The sequence below is a fragment of the Pelodiscus sinensis genome, chromosome 19 (genome assembly GCF_049634645.1).
Source record: "Pelodiscus sinensis isolate JC-2024 chromosome 19, ASM4963464v1, whole genome shotgun sequence".
NCBI classification, from domain to species: Eukaryota; Metazoa; Chordata; order Testudines; family Trionychidae; genus Pelodiscus; species Pelodiscus sinensis.
In genome coordinates, this window is record NC_134729.1 from 26,013,768 (window position 1) to 26,030,979 (window position 17,212).

The window sequence follows — 17,212 nt, forward strand, 5'->3', positions numbered from 1 at the left end:
TTGGCCGCTGCGCCCCCTCGCAGAGGCGGGACTTCCGGGCGGAGGGGCCGGGTTGCTGGGTAACGGGCCCTGCTCCGGGACAATAGGGGCGGCGGCGGGATGGTGGCGGCGCTGGCGAGCCGGGTCCGGCCCGGGCTGCTGTTGCTGCTGGTCAGCCAGGTGAGTCCCCCGCGGGCCTGGGCCCCGCCCCGCCCGCTCCGACGTGCCCGGCCCCGGGCCCCGCTCGGCGAGCGAGCGCGGCCTTGGAGGTGCGGGCCCGGGCCGTGCTGGGGAGAGCGCGGCCCCGCTAGTCGCTGCAGCCCGAGGGAAGCGACGTGCCCGGCAGCCGGCCGCCTGCGCTGGCATTTCCCGGGGCTGGACTCCACCGCTGCGCCCGCGCCCTAGTGCTCCCCCAGTCCGCACATGCCCCGCTAGGCCGAAGTGAAGACTCCTCCGCCCGCCGGCGTGGGGCTGGTGTTGGCCCAGACGCAGGGTTTGGGGCGGTCTTGCTGCTTTCGTTGCAAACGGACAAGAAAGGCCCCGGCTTCCCTGGGGGGCTCGTGGCTGGGAGCCCGGATCGGAAGCTGGGGCCGCTTTGGGCCCTTCTCTCAGCTGGGAGGCAGAGCCACTGCTGGGAGCCCAACAGCCTTGGCAGGGAGCTGTCAGTGGGGCTGAGAGACTGGGCTCCCAGCTCCCCACACTGCCCCTCCTAGGCTGGTGGAAGCACTCCTGATTAGGGCATATGCCACTGGCTCAAGGAGGGTGGTATGGACGTGCACCATCACTGTAAGCTGACTTGATATGTCCGTTTCGATTTGTAGTATAGGACATACCATTTAGCATTGACAAAACTGTGACTTCCTCATAGTTCCTGAAAACAGCTTTCTCTTCCCATTCATAGGAGTCTTTACCAGTATACTCTGCAGAAAAGGGGGTGTGGATCAGAATACTTAATCGTGCATAAGCGCCAAGTGGACATTTTTTCTTGATGTTATCATGTGTCCTGAAATTCTCAGTCTTTGTTAAATTTTCTAACAGGCACCAGCTTGCTTTCTCTCATGTTACCCCTCATGTTCGGAAGGACTTTCCCCAAAAAATCTGCACAACAAACTTATTATTCTCCTACAAAACCCCCTTAAAAATACTCCTTTGCTGTGGTGCCTACAAAAAATAAACTTGCCAATGGTTATGTTGCTGATGTGTTGAGACCACTGCTTAGGTAACTAGTGGTGTCCCCTAGGGGTGTGTCCTGGGACCAATCCTATTCAACTTATTTATACATGATCTGGAGAAAAGGATTAACAGTGAGGTGGGAAATCTTGAGCAATTTAGTATCATCTGCAAGTTAATTAAGACCAAAGCAGACTGTGAAGAGCTTCAAAAAGATCTCACCAAACTAAGTGTCTGGGCAACAAAATGGCACATGAAATTTAATGTTGATGAATGTAAAGTAATGCACATTGGAAAAAATAATCCCAAATATACGTATAATATGTTGGGGACTAATTTAGCTACAGCTACTCAAGAGAAAGATCTTGGAGTCATTGTAGATAGTTCTCTAGAAACATCCACGCAATGTGCAGTAGCAGTCAAAAAAGCAAACAGGATGTTAGGAATCATTAAAAAAGGGATAGAGAATAAGACAGAGAATATGTTATTGCCCTTATATAAATCCACGGTATGCCCACATCTTGAATACTGCATATGGATGTGGTCACCTCATCTCAAAAAAGATATCCTGGCATTGGAAGAGGTTCAGAAAAGGGGGAAAAAAAGATTAGGGGTTTGGAATGGGTCCCATATGAAGAGAGATTAAAGAGACTTGGACTTTTCAGCTTAGGAAAGAGGAGACTAAAGGGGGTTATTATAGAGGTCTATGAAATCATGCCTGGTGTGGAAAAAGTAAATAAGGAAAAGTTATTTAATTGTTCCTATTATAGAAGAACTAGGGGTCACCAAATGAAATTAATAGGTAGCAGGTTTAAAACAACAAAAGGAAGTTTTTCTTTACTCAGTGCACAATCAACCTGTGGAACTCCTTGCCAGAGGATTTTGTGAAGATTAGGACTTTAATGGGGTTCAAACAAGAGCTCAGTAAGTTCATGGAGGTTAGGTCCATCAATGGCTATGAGCCAAGATGAGTAGGAAAGGTGTCCCTAGCCTCTATCTGGAAATGGATGACAGGAGAGGGATCGTGTGATGATCACCTGTTGTGTTTACTCCTGGAGCATCTGGCATTGGCCACTGTCTGCAGACAGGATACCAGGCTAGATGGATCTTTGGTCTGACCCAGTATGGCTGGTCTTATGTTCTTATTTTATTTTCTCTGTTTTCTTGTATTCACCTACCACCTGTCTGTAACCATTTGTTGTCTCTTGTCTTGTACTCAGACAAGTCTGGGCAAAATAGAGCCTGCAGGTGCTGCGGGGAGCCTGAGGCAGGCTTCCCGCTTATAGAATCATAGAGCTGGAAGAGACCTCAGAGGTCATCGAGTCCAACCCCCTGCCCAAAGCAGGACTAAATCAACCCAGCCAGGGATTTGTCAAGTTGAGACTTAAAAACCTCTAGGGATAGAGATTCCACCACCTCCCTAGATAACCCATTCCAGTGCTTCACAGCCCTCCTAGTGAAATAGTCTTCCCTAATATCCAACCTAGACCTCTCCCACTGTAACTTGAGACCATTGCTCCTTGTTCTGCCATCTGTCACTACTGAGAACAGCATCTCTCCATCCGCTTTGGAACCTCCATTCAGGAAGTTGAAGTCTGCTATCAAATCTCCTCTCACTCTTCTCTTCTGCAGCCCAAACAAACCCAAATCCCTCAGTCTCTCCTCATAGGTCGTGCACTCTAGCCCCCTAATCATTTTGGTCACTCTCTGCTAGACCTTCTCCAGTGCGTCCACATCCTTTCTATAGTGGGGGGAGGAATAGCTGAGTGTTTTGAGCCTTGGCCTGCTAAACCCGTGGTTGTGAGTTTAATCCTTGAGGGGGACATTTAGGGATCTGGGACAAATCTGTCAGGGATGGTACTTGGTCCTGCCATGAGGGTAGGGGATTGGACTCAATGACCTCTCAAGATCCCTTCCAGTTCTGTGAGAGAGGATGGCAGATGGATGACTCAGTCCCTCTTAGGAGGGAGTCCCCAACCACCACCACCCATCTTTTTCTTTTGCCTCACCTCACCCGCATGTTGCTCAGAAATACGGCTGTGGGGTGATTTTACTTTAAAACCTGAGCCCGGAGGGGGAAGGATTTAGGAACTGCTTTCGCCCCCAGTGCAATCCTATTGACTGGCTTCTGGCCTGTATTTCCCCTCAGTGGTCCAGCAAGTACCCATTCTCAAGCATCCAGCTCCCCAGCTGTTGCCTTTCTCGGTAGAGATCCTTGTTTCTCTCTCCTTTGTGACTGGAATATTTCCAGGCTGCTTAGTTTCTTGTCTTCCCTGTGTATTTTCTAGGACAGACAGGTGTGCTCAAGGACAAGTGTAATTGCAACAAATGTTACCCTCCACCACGCTACCCGTGCAAGCCTACTTTAGTCCTAAGGTGAAAAGCATTCTAGAGAGAACATTTAAAAATAACAGAACTAGGGATGTTAAATTGCATTGAATCTACTAGTCGATAAGGGGGGAAACTGCAGAACTAACCCTGTTGTTGGCTCTGTCTTTTAAATGTATTAAGACCCACCAGACTTGTCCCTGGTCCCACGCTGTGCCTCTGCCTCCCCTGCTCCCTGCAGAGATGGTGCTGGGGAAAACCAGCTATTAAGCCGACTTCCCCCCGGCTCCTGCTCCCCATCCTTGCTGCCTCTGATAGAGGCAGCGGTGTGGGGGAGTAACTAATCAAGTCACTACTTGACTATACAATACGCTTATGCTTACATCCCTAAACAGAATCCACGTGCATGCTATTGAACTTAACAGAATAACCTGCAATTCTAACATGGATTCTGGCAGGAACAATCCTTCAAACTCACACTCAAGAAATTCCTGGTGGTTGCAACTTCAGTTCCAAACAAGCACCCAGTCCTCCTAACACTTTCCCTCTGATGCACTGCTAACTGAGGAAAAGCCTATTCTTGCTTATAGACCACCCCCCAACCTGAAACGAATTCTTTCCGGTCACTATGCTACACAACCACATCATAATTATCCAGGAACCCAGCCCTGCAATCAGCCGTGGTGCCAACTCTGCCCACGTATCTATACAAGCAATTCATCACTGGAGCCAACAACATAAGCTACCAAATCACAGGCTCATTTAACTGCACATCCAGTAATTTGATCTATGCCATTAAATGCCAGCAGTGCCCCACTGCTATATATATTGGACAAACTGGATAGTCCCTATGGGAAAGAATCAATGGACACAAATCAGATATATGTAGAGGGAACATACAGAAACCTGTTGGAGGTTTCAATCTACCTAATCACTATTTAAAAGATCTCCAGGTGGCTATCTTGTCACAGACCAATTCTGCAAGCCAAATACACAGACAGGTGTTGGAATTACAATTCATCCACAAATTCAGTTCTCACACTGATGACCTCCTCAGTTGACATAACGGATGGCTGGGACATTATCAACGTAACATTCAGTGAAGGTGCCAATAGCTCTTTGTCTGTGTAGATTCTTGGGTTATTACCCTTCCTATCTAATTGCTATGTTATGACTATAGCTTCTTTTAACTATCCAATCTTTAGGTGCTTATAGGTTACCAGTTCTGCCTACTTGTTTTTCCCTTTGATATTTTCATACCCTCTGCTCCTTTCCTACCCCCTTCCTTTTTTTCCTGTCCTCTTCCTTCTCCCCTATTTATTTTCGGTTTGCACATCCTAAACTCAAAACACCAGTCATCTGAAGAAGTGGGCTGTGCCCATGAAAGCTCATGATCCCATCTACATGTTTTGTTAGTCTATAAAGTGCTAGCAGACCATTTGTTGTTTTTTAAGTTTATCCTATACAGACTAAGTCGGCTACCCCCTGAAGCTTCCTAATTTAATCAAGTTTATCTGCATTCTGTAAGATTTGATCAGGAAATTACATGATCTTGTCACTGTGTCACAGGACCTTGTTTCACCAGCAGTTCTTTTCAATTGCTTGCTGCTCAGAGTACCATGTCTTCAACTTCTGACATTTAAATTCAAGGCAGGATCTGTTTTACTTCATACTATTCTCTGAACATCCATAACAAGTATATATAAAAAAAATTCTAACTGCCAGCCTTTCAGATTCTTCCAGAAGTCCTAGAATCAAGCTCAATTATTACCTACTTATGCATCATCATCATCATCACCACTTTTCAAAAGGACCTGCAATTTAAAAGTCTCAGAGGGGGAGCCGTGTTAGTCTGTAACTTTAAAAACGAGTATTCCTATAGCACTTTAGAGACTAACAAACTGTTGAGCAATCTGTCCTTCCTAGGTATTTACAGCATGTTAATCTGTTAATGAGATTGCTATTATAAATAAGTTTCTCTACTTAGCACTTTCTGTTCCAGGGTCTCAAATGCTTTGCACCCAGCACTGTATTAAACCTGCAAATAGCTAGATGGTCTCATTTTTTAAAGTGATAGAAATGTAACCATGTTAGTCTGGTGTAGCTGAAACAAAATACAGGACTATGTAGCACTTTATAATAAACCATCTTGTTAGTCTTTAAAGTGCTACATAGTCCTGTATTTTGTTTCATTTTTTAAAGATGGGGAAAACAGGTACAAAGAGATTAAATGATCTGCCCCAGGCCTCACAAGAAGCTTGTGGCAGAACTAAAAATAGAACTGCAAATTTATTAATCCCAATCCTTTGCTTTAATGACAAGACTGTTTCCAATGAGTTAGTGTTTGTGCATCAATTCAAGATTGTAAATTGAACACCTTTCAGCTGTTAAGTTCTGTTTTGAAGCCTGAGATCTGTGACTTTGGGAAGATACTGCCATTGTCTGTTTCTAAGATGAATGTTGTCAAATTCTGAATCAATTTCTTCATCCTTAACTGAAGTTTCCATGGATCATGCACAACAGCAGAGGACCAAATCATGTAAATAATCCAAAACTGGATGAGCAGATTGCCTTTGTCACACACACACACACACACACACACACGGGTGTGCATGCTCCTTACAACTCTTTCTGTCTCTTGGGATCTCAGAGTACTACTTGTAGATGGTGAGCGGACACAGTGTAAATTCTCAAGCTGCAATTTGTGTGGTTTGATCAAAGTCAGGTACAGATCAAGTACTATTGATTCACTTGAAAGCATCAGAAATATTTATATGGAAATCAGTTAAAAGGCAACAGCAAAAAGGAACAATATATGGAGTTTGAGTCTGAGTTATGGTAGGCTGTGGAGTACTTTCAGTATGGGAAGATATGGTGTCAGTTAGTACTAATCTTAGTGGAAGTGACCCTAAAACTTTTTTTTAACCTCATTGGAATAATGGAGCTAGCCATAGGGTCAGAAGTCACCCGTCTGGTGTCCTGACCAGGATCTTGCTCTGTCCAATGATAACTGTTCAGCTGGGACTTCTCATCTTAGAAAAGAGGCAACTCAGGGGTATGATAAAGGTCTGTAAAATAATGACATGTGTGGAGGAGGTGGGTAAGGAAAAGTTATTGACATGTTTCCATAACATAAGAACTAAGAGTCACCAAATGAAATTAATAGGTAGCAGGTTTAAAACAAGCAAAAGGAAGTACTTTTTCATGCAATACAGTCAACCTGCGGAACTCTTTGCCAGAGGATGTTGTAAAGATCAGGACTTTAGTTCTTTTTTGAATCCTGTTAGATACATTCATGGAGGATAGATCCATCAAAGGCAATCTCCATTAATTTTAAATTTTTACAGCCAATCTCCTAGAACTGGAAGGGACCTTGAAAGGTCATCAAGTCCAGTCCCCTGCCTTCACAGCAGGACCAAGTACCATCCCTGGCTATTAGATAGAATGGGCAAGAATGGTGTTTGTCAGAGGCTGGGAATGGGTGATGAGTGGGATCACTTGATGATTCCCTGTTTGTTCATTCCCTCTAGGGCACCTGCCACTGGCCACTGTCAGAAGACAAGATACTGGGCTAGATGGACCTTTAGTCTGACTCAGTATGGCCATTCTTATGCATGCATGTGCTTACATGTGTATATTTCCTTGACTAGGGCCCGCCGTGGATAGGGGCTACTCCAGCTACATTTGAATGCCCTTGTCTGCAGCAGGCCCTACGGGACTGAAGCAGTCCCCACCAGTTAACCAGAACTGGTAAGCATCAATTAAAGGTGATGCTTACTGGTTAACCAGTTAACCTTTCACATACCTAATGCTCCCAGTCACCCCTGTGGGACTCATCTGGGTCCTGTCTTGCATTGCCAGAACTTTACAAAAGGCAGTGTCCTGGGTGGTGGTGAATTGTGGGATGAAATACTGACCCAAGGGCACTGCACTCTGAATCAATACACGCATCACTGGTGAATATGCACATTATTGACACCAGGAACCAAGAGTGCATTTGCATAAGTGTTGTGCTAATTACAGTGACTGTTTGCTGATGTAATTTGAGTTCAAATAACTTTGATCTTGGGCTTTGTGACTTTCCATCACCTTCCAGGCACAGCAGTGCTCAGGCTCACCACCCCTTAGTTCCTTTGGGAAGTTCCTATTCTCTACAGCGGTGGTGTGAAGATTGTGACGCATTCAGATATCATAGAGGGGGCAGGGAGAGGGACTCAGTCTGTGTGCTGGTGAAAAAATATTTCCTTTTATAAGTTATGAATTTGTCACCTTTTAATGTTGTTGAATGGTCCCTTGTTCTTGTGTTACGAGATGGGGAGAACAGAGAAGCTCCCCATCTACTTTCATGAAACCATTTGTTATTTTATATATTTCTGTTATGTCCTCTGTTGTTAGTCTCCTTTCAGTTCCTATTTCGAGGGGAGATAAAATTTTCCATGCCCTTGATCACCCTTGTCTGAAACCTTTCTAATCCTATAATAGCCTTTTTGAAATGGGGTGACTAGGTCACACTACTGATTTTTATAATGGCATTACAGTCTGTTCTTTAGCCATCCCTTTTTGGGGCGGGGGAGGACCCACACTGAGTAGTGATCTACACTGAACTGTTTATAGTGATGCTCAGGTTCCATTGCTAAGTTGATATAATTAATGTAGCACCTGTGACTTTGGGTGCCCCTCAGTGCTAACTGGCCGAAGGTCCCCTGTACATTGTCATGAGGCCTGACACATTCGTTTTCCCCGATACACATTAGGACAACAGTGTATCTAAAAGATGTCATAGTTTTTAATTAAGTTAGTGCGGGTAAAAGCCAAGGAATTGAGACACAACCAAACCCCGACTTTCTTATGGAAAACAGTCGAATTCCAGACACATCCTGTTCTCCTGGGACAACCAAGCCCTGACTTTACTTTAAGTTACAATAAGAGGAAGCTGTATACCAAATAGGACCACCACATCTGTTATCATTTGGAGGAGTTCTTGAACAAATGGATTCTGACAGTGATATGCACACATCTCTCTCTCTCTCTCTCTCTCTCTCTCTCTGGTCTGGTTGCTTGAGTCCTGTGCTTCAGTTTGTGGTCCAGTGTTTCTCCAGTTTGTGCCCATGCTGACTTAGGACTATATACATTTTCTACATTATCACTTAATCTTTATCTGGCCAGCCTATAGCACATCAATCCTTTGCAATTTATATAACTTGCCCATTATGCATACACAGTTACGCAACTTTTGCATTTTTCCTGTTGATTTCCTCATGTTGTCACCCATCCCTGTGTCTTCCCAGAAGGAGTGTGTGTATGTGGCTATTTGTCATTATATGTTGGTGTATCTCTTACTTACATCTTTCAACACAAGTTTATTTCAGCATTATCATTGTAAGCTGATTAGCAATTCTATAGAAAAGAAGAATTGGCTAAAACGTACTTACGCGAGCAAGGACTTGGCTGAAGTGTTACCTAGTTAACAAAGCTTTTAACTTTACCATTAACAATTCTTCATTTTATGTTTCAGAGCTGTAAGTCAGCATAGGTTGTTCTGAGCTACTCGTTATCTGTTCAAAAGGGGAGGCAGAGTTATGGGTCTGTATTGTCAGCATTTCTTGTCGTCTTTAAACAAGGGTTATTCATTCCAAGTCGAAGTTTGGTTTGTGAATCTTTATAGAGCAACTTCATTAGAACATGTCTCAGTGTGAAGGCCTTGATGTTTTGTTGCTTTTAATGAAGCCCTAACAAGATGTTTTGTGTTGTCAGGTGTATTGCGAGTATGGCATGGTGCGGGTTCTGTCTGAGAAAGGGAACAGTAAAGGAAAGGACTACTGTATCCTCTTCAATTCTCAGTGGGCTCACTTGCCGCATGACCTGGGAAAAGCTGTAAGTACATAAATCAAGCAATGAGAGGGATAGAGTTCAAAGACTCCCATACTTTAGGGAATCCCTTAGGCCTCACCTAGTTCTAGGAAGGCTGTCGATGAGTAGGATGTTCATTTGTTTTCAGGAATATTCTTTGCTTTTGTGTGTGTGCGCAATAAGCTCTAGCAAACTGATGATTTAGCCACCGTATACTTTTCCAAACACAAGTCATCATTTGAAGTTACCAGTCTTATAAAAGAACCTTCCTTTTACCACCAAAGCTCTTTAATAATGATGAAAATGGCTCTCACCCTGGCAAATTAGGTGTTTAGTTCTTGTATCTGCAAAGATAATGTTGTTTTTGAGAATTGAATATAAATAGATAGTTTAGACAAAGAGTTCTAGTGTCTCTTCAGTAGTTCTGCTAAGATGCAGTAAAATAAAAAATAGACAAGTCTTTTCAGGTTTTACTGCTTTATTCAGACCTGCAAGAAACTTGGGTCAGTTTCACAGTGCTCCCTGAGAAAAGCGATGAGCAAGACTTGACACAGAAGCATAGAAATGGAGACTGAAGGAGGAATAGATTAGCAGAAACTCCCTCTCCACCATCATAACTGCCAGGCATCTCTGGGTGGCAGAAAGAACAGAGGCTCTAAAGTGTATTGTACACCTGCTACTCTGATGTGGAATATGGAGACACTGTGTGGGATTCCAGGACAACAAGAAGCCTGGTAAAGAAGCAGGAAGAATTGGAAGTCCTGGCACAATCAGGAAACCAGGTGTGATTAGAATTACAGACACTTGGTGGGGCAACTCACATAATTAGTGCACTGTCGTGAAAGGATATAAACTGTTCAAGAAGGACAGGTCAGGGAGAAAAGGTGGAGGAGTTGCACTGCATATCCGAGAGCAGTATAACTGCTCAGGACTCCAGTGTGAAACTGGAGAAAAGCCTGTTCAGAGACTCTGTGTCAAGATTAAAGGCAGAGCAACAAGGATGATGCCATGCTGGGCATCTGCTGTTGACCTCAATGAGGCTTCTTTAAAACACAGCCTTCTCTCCTGGGCTCCTTTTCCCCCCTCATATTAGCCTCCCAGGGGATCCTGCCCATCAATTTCCTGAGAGTTTCAAAGTCTGCTTTTCTGAAGTCCACAGTCTGTATTCTGCTGCTATCCTTCTTTCCTTTTGTAAGGATCCTGAACTCAAACACAAGAGCAGGAGGATGATGTAGATGAAGCTTTCCTGACAGATTTGTGCATGTCCAGTTTTGATGTGATTTTAATTTAAATGTTGTATTTTACTACAATTTAAATGCAGATATTTGTTGCTGTTTCTTAGATCTTGGAATTGTGTGTGGTGATGAGAGGGGCAGCATTGTTTGTTTGATTTTTGTAAATGGCAGTTTTTGCTTAATATAAAGAAATTAAGAGTGATATTTTTTTCCCCTAAGAGTCCATGTATATCATAGTCTCATTTTTTGGTTTTGCAGCTATCCATTCTTGGTTTTTAACTACTGTTTCTTTCTCTCCAGGCCCTTTTGCAGCTTCAGAATCAAACAGCATCTGTCTTGTGTTCTCCTTCTGATGTACCAGATGGAGGGTTCCATAACAGAATCCCTATGGTGATGCGGAAGAACTGCACCTTTTATGAGAAAGTCAGGCTTGCTCAGATCAATGGAGCTCGGGGTTTGCTGATAGTCAGTAAAGAGAAACTGGTGAGTCCATTCCTAGTTCTTGTCTTCAGTACTGATGTAACTCTGATATTGTTCATGATTATTTATAAGCCTTTATTTTTTTTAATCTTCATTCCTGAGAAGCAGCATTGTCTCAGTGCTTTCTAGAGTTGCTATTTTTTTGTTTACTTGAGTTTGGATTTTCTGATCTGGAGTGTTTCTTCCTAGAATTAAGGTCTCTCTGTGGGCATGTGATGACTCAGCTTGCAGTGTTTTGGTTTTATGAGGGGCTATGAAGCTACATATAAAGTTACTCATGTTTGGACACCTGGCTTAGCCAACAGAAACATATATGTTCGTTGCTGATAGTGTCTGAATAATTGCTATTTTGTGAGTAATTTTGTTACTTTTTTCTGTTTGTGGCATTAATAATTATTCATTAAGCCAGAGGTTTTACTCACACATGTAGTGGTGGTTCCCAATGGGATGTATGCATATACATGCCCCTGGGTAAAGTCTGTTATTAAACACTTTGTTAAAACAATGAAGCTGGCTCCTTGGACGTCAAGAAAATCTTAGTTCTTGTGTTGTAACTTAGTATTCAAAAAGACTAATTCTTGTATGGCTTGTATTTGGTGGACTCTTGAGTGTCAATGCCAGAAATACATGTCTGTCAGACTCCTACCAGACGTGGGGGGGGGATGTTGCATAAACATTGGCTGTTGCTTTTTTCTGGTGTGTCCATTAGTGGCAGACAGCTACGTGGGTGCAGACCTTTTGGAGTGTGACAGTTTGTTAAGGGCGCCTGACATCTTTTTTTAGTCAGTAAAAACAGATCCATTTCATATTAGATATGATTAAAGAAAGGCATCGCAGTGTGGACACGAATGGAAGATAATTATCCTTGTTCACCAGAAAGCTAAATCAAATTTGACTCTGCCAGGCCTTATCTCTTGGCGCCTTTTGGTGAAATGCTGATACACATCCTTATTGTTCAAAGCAATATGTCAGACTGAGTGCTGGGTCTTAAAACTTCCTGATTAAAAAGCCATTTTGAAAATATATTTTGCATTTCTAGTCAAATAAACATTTATTATTTTCAGAGTTCTTTGGGAGACATAGCTGTTTTGAACTTGTCCAAGTGAATCTAATAATGAAGGGATAATCTGCTCTGAGGGTATGTCTACACTACAGCACTAATTCAAACTAACTTAATTCGAATTAGTTAATTCGAACTAAGCTAATTCGAACTAGTGCATCTAGACCTAAAAACTAGTTCGAATTAGCGTTTTGCTAATTCGAACTAGCATGTCCACATTGAGTGGACCCTGAACCGAGGTTAAGGATGGCCAGAAGCAGTGCTGGCAGGGCATCAGATTAGGACTTAGAGCGTGGAGCTGCTGTCTCAGGCTAGCCGAGGGCTGTGCTTAAAGGGACCCGGCCCCCACCCCGGACAGACCGTTCTCAAGGGTTCCCCGCTCGCTTGTCTAACTCGATGAGGGACAGCAAAGCAGTCCTGACTTGGAGTGCCCTGAATGCCCACACTCGAAACATTACAGCACTCGGCCATCATCCCGGCTGCACTTGCCGCAGGCTGCCATCCGGGGGGCGGGGGGGTGTCAATTGGGGGGCTGCAGGAGAGCTTCCACCCCAAGGAGCCCGCAGAGCCACCCCAGTCTTCCCCATCAGGGGCTCGTACCCCATTCCTCCCTCACCTCCTTCCACTTACCTCTCCCTAGTCCCCCTTCCTGATGTACAAAATAAAGGACATGTGTGTTCAAAAATAGAAACTAGGCGTTAGTCCTCATAGAATGAGGTTTACCTAGTTCGAATTAAGCGCTCCGCTAGTTCGAATTAAGTTCGAACTAGCGGTTTGTATGTGTAGCGCCTATCAAAGTTAATTCGAACTAACGTCTGTTAGTTCGAATTAACTTTGTAGTGTTGACATACCCTAATAGATTTGGGAAGCAGGGAAGGGTTGAGGTGCTATTGTAAGATTAATAATGTTAGTCTTAGCTGGACAGTTATTTGCATGTCTCTCTAAGGGATCTTTTCTCTTCTGGTAAATGTATTGCGATCTGGAGGTCAGGGTCTACCCATCTTTTGCACTTAAAAGATCACATGATCCTCAATTGTATTATTCTATTTACCATGAGGAAAAGATTGAGTAATGTGTTTCTCCTGCCTGTGCAGAATGGGTGTTGGTTTGAGATGCTGGTGTCACCTACAGGCCACTAGTCAGATTCACATTATTATGGGTAGTAAAGCGGCCTCAGGTAACTTCTATGTTAGGCATTTATTTTCTGCATAACCCTCCTTCTGTTATCATCCCAAATGTTGATACAGAAAAAGCTGTGTTATCTGGGCCTGTAACAGCCAGCAAGCTGTATAGATCAGTGTTTCTAACCTTTGTGGAAAGTCCAGTTAGCAGTCCAGTTGGCATGGGGCTGGCAGACTCCCTACCTGGCTCTGCATGGCTCCCTGGAAGCAGCAGCCTGTCCCTGCTGGACATGAGGGCTTCAGGGTACAGAGCTGGGAGTTAGGGCACAGGAGGGTTTCAGGGTCCCTCATCTAGAGGGTGCTCACCTTGAGCAGCTCCCCCCCATGTGGTAACTGGTCCTGGCGGCCTCTAGGCAGAGGCACGGTAGGCAGCTCTGTATGCTGCCCCTGCCCCACTCTGCCCTGAGCATTGGCTCTGTAGTTCTTATTGGTTGGGAATCGTGGCAAACGGGAACTGCGGGGGCAGTGACTGCGGGTGGGGACAGCGCACAGAGCTGCCTTTGTACCTTCTGATTGTGGAGAGCCCCTTGAGGTGAGTGCCACCCAGGCCCGGATTCAACACCCTGTCCCGCATCCCAACTAGGGATGTAAAATCCCGATGAATTCGTTAACCGGTTAAACAGGTGACTGGGGCTGCCCAGCCTCTGCCAGTTAACCTGTAATTGGTGTTTACTGGTTAACCATTTACAGGCAGTCCCCGGGTTACGTACAAGATAGGGACTGTAGGTTTGTTCTTAAGTTGAATCTGTATGCAAGTCGGAACTGGTGTCCAGATTCAGCCGCTGCTGAAACTGACCAGCAGCTGACTACAGGAAGTCCGAGGCAGAGTTGCTCTGCCCCAGGCTTCCTGGAATCAGCTGCTGATCAGTTTCAACAGGCTGAATCTGGACGCCAGTTCCAACTTACATACAGATTCAACTTAAGAACCTCAGGCGTCCCCAAGTCAGCTGCTGCTGAAACTGATCAGCGGCTGATTCCAGGAAGGCTTCCTGTAGTCAGCACTGGTCAGTTTCAGCAGCGGCTGACTTGGGGACGCCTGGGGCAAAGCAGCTGGGGTGCTGCTGGGTTGCTCCAGTAGCGCCCAGAGCAGCGCTGCGGAACCAACCGGCAGCGCTGCGGAACCAACCGGCAGCGCCCCAGCTGCTCTACCACAGGCGTCCGGAGAAAAGCCTGGTCTGCTGGGGGGGGGGCACTAGCTGCGCCTCCCCCCCCCCAGCAGACCAGGGAGACGGGGAGCAAAGACTTGGAGGACGCCGGCAGCGGGACAGCCGCGGCGCGTCTGGGCTGTCCCGCTGCCCGTGTGCTCCGCGGCTTTGCTCAGCGTCTCCCTCCCCCCAGCAGACCAGGGAGACGCGGAGCAGCTTTTCTCACCCCGGAGGACGCGGGTGGCAGGACCGCGGTGCATCTGGGCGTCCCGCCGCTCCCGTCCTCCGGGGCAAGAAAAACCCCGTTCGTAACTGCACATCTGACATAAGTCGGATCCACATAACTCGGGGACTGCCTGTACATCCTTAGCTCCAGCCTCCGGTCCTGAGCCTCTTCCTGCACCCAGGCTCCCTCCCATAGCCCATGCCCCACATCCTGCTCTTATGCTCCAGCCCTGCACCCGAACTCCCTCCCTCTTAATTTACTGCCATTTTCTACTTACTGGCATCCCCATTCCCCAACATGCTGGGTAAAAAAGCTTTTTCTGTCTAGTTCCTTTCAAGAACTCCTCCGATGATTAGAAATGATTATCTCTGCTAAATACAGCCAGCTCTACAAAGACCTCTGTTCTGACTTTCAGGGTCCCCCTAAAGGTAACTGGAGTCAGTATGAAGAGATTGACATTCCCGTGGCTCTGCTTAGCTACACGGACATGTTAGACATTGGAAAGGTAAGCCCTACGTCAAACACTTTCGCTTACGCCATCGGGAATGTGGCATGCCTCAGTGGTATGTTTGCAGTACATTTTACAAGCTTTTTATGGTGGGTCCTTTTCTCAGTGCGTGAATGGTTCCTGGAAAGCAGTACACTTATTTTTTTCTGTCGTAAGTATCCACACAGAGATTTATGCTGCATCTTCAGTATGAAATCTGAAATCTGGCACTGCGATTTAGAGATGGTGAGATTTAGAACACCTTGCTGCTTGACACACATACCGGGAATAAGTAAAACCGGCTCCTTGTTCTCAAATATTTGTAGTAAGGTTTTGAGTTAATAGGCTTGTCTGCATGGGGGATTTAGCTCATGTTAGTCGAGTTACTCTGCTGTGAAAATACACGCAATGTGATTCATGAGTATGCCCCCACTTGCATTTATTGCAAACTCTGACCTCCTCTCTCTAAGTTTGATGCAAGTTGAGTTAGAGTGCTCAGTTCATGTGCACACAATGCTGCTGCACACTACTTTGCCAATGCTCCAACTGCTAAATCACGCTGTTTTGTGGGCTTCTGCTGAGTGTTGCAGGCATCTGTGTGTTTACTGTATGCCCTCCACTGCTCTGGGATCAAGTTGACTGGATGTCCTCTCCTCCTAACTAAAACTCGGCACATGGCAGGATTGGTCCATTTTCTCCTTAATTCCTGTATATTGGCTCTGCAGCAATATCAATCCAGCAACCTTTACGACATGCCTGAAGGAGTTGCTTCAGATCCTAGATCAGCTTACCATCTGGGGAGAAGCCCTGGGGGGGCAGCCACTGAAATAAAGACGTGTTTGTGGATAGCGCTAGTCAGAGGTCCACAAGTGCTTGCTGTTGGATTGCTGACCAATGCCAGAGTCAACAGCGCAAGAGGACTTATGCTAAAGCCGAGGGTGTTAGGAAGCAGACTGGCCATGGAAATGTAACTTCTCCATTTTTTTTTGAGGAGCTGAACAGGACTGAGAGTAGCTACGTCACTACGGAATCCAAGGAAGTTGTGGACTCTGAGTTCCCCTTTTCCATGGATACGTGACACGAGTCATTAAAGGAGAATGAAGAGGGCAGTGAAGAGCTTTCCATGGAAAGCCAGAATCTCTTCAGGGTAAACATCTAGGAAGCCATCCTGGTTCTCTGCAGTAAACCCAGCCCAGGACTCAGGAAGCAGGGCCTCTCGGGCACCTCGGCCTTTCCAATTTAGTATTTCACTATGCTATGCTAACTTCTATTCTTCTTTGGACGGTGTCTCTGTGAGTGATCCAGTTGAGCTGCATGTGCACCTCTGGATCACTTCATTGCCAGCTTTGCGCCAGCATGGTCCATTTGGCCCATGTCTACCCTCTAAGCCTCTTCATGCCCGACACCGAACCACCCTCGGTTCCTTCCCAACACCTTGGCTGGAGATGGAGCCTTAGTGTGTCCATCTTGAGCATGCCTCAGCCTTTCTGTTTTCCCTTAGCGATAAGATGTTCAGTGTAGTGGTGGCTAGTTATCAGTTTAGTTACTATAGATAATATGGAGGTTGGTTGTTCTCCTCCTGCTTTTTCCTCTGGAAAACTTGCTTTCCTAGCAGGGTGTGTCTGGCTCACCAGATTTGAAACACTGCCTCCGTTGAGAGGCTATTTCTGTAAACAGCAGCCACCCTATGTGCAGCCATTGCTTGGGGGTAACCCACGTCTCCCAGAAGTGCAACATCTGCTTGGCCCTCCAGTCTAGGACAAGGAAGATCAAGCAAAGACTGTTAATGTAATACAAGCTGTGGCCAAACCAGGTCAGGACACATCCCTGTAGATCCCCAGACAGACCCTCATGGAAGGCTTTGGAGTCTTCTGTGAAGACTCCCCCAAAGAGGAGGGAGGAGACTCACACCAAAGAGCCTGCTCCAAAAAGGATCAGGTCCTGGACCAAGCCTGTGGTCTTGGAGCTTACTATTGAGGCCAAGCACTCCTCCACTAGTTGAGTTGGGCTGTGACATGCTTACCAAGCTCCAAGGAAAACCATGGCTCTACTGGTACCCTCCATCAGCAAA

At 45.6% G+C, this 17,212-nt stretch overlaps 1 protein-coding gene across 2 annotated transcripts in view; it reads left to right on the forward strand.

Annotated features, from left to right (window-relative positions):
• The first annotated feature begins 1 nt into the window (after window position 1).
• Window positions 2-17,212, forward strand: part of SPPL2B (signal peptide peptidase like 2B) — a 45,606-nt gene continuing 28,395 nt past the window's right edge. For both annotated transcript variants that reach the window (XM_075903153.1, XM_075903154.1), the window contains exons 1-4: window positions 2-159; window positions 9,232-9,351; window positions 10,863-11,045; window positions 15,070-15,159. In XM_075903153.1, coding sequence (XP_075759268.1) covers window positions 100-159; window positions 9,232-9,351; window positions 10,863-11,045; window positions 15,070-15,159 — 453 coding nt within the window. In that variant the 5' untranslated portion in view covers window positions 2-99. The remainder of the gene's footprint in view (window positions 160-9,231; window positions 9,352-10,862; window positions 11,046-15,069; window positions 15,160-17,212) is intronic.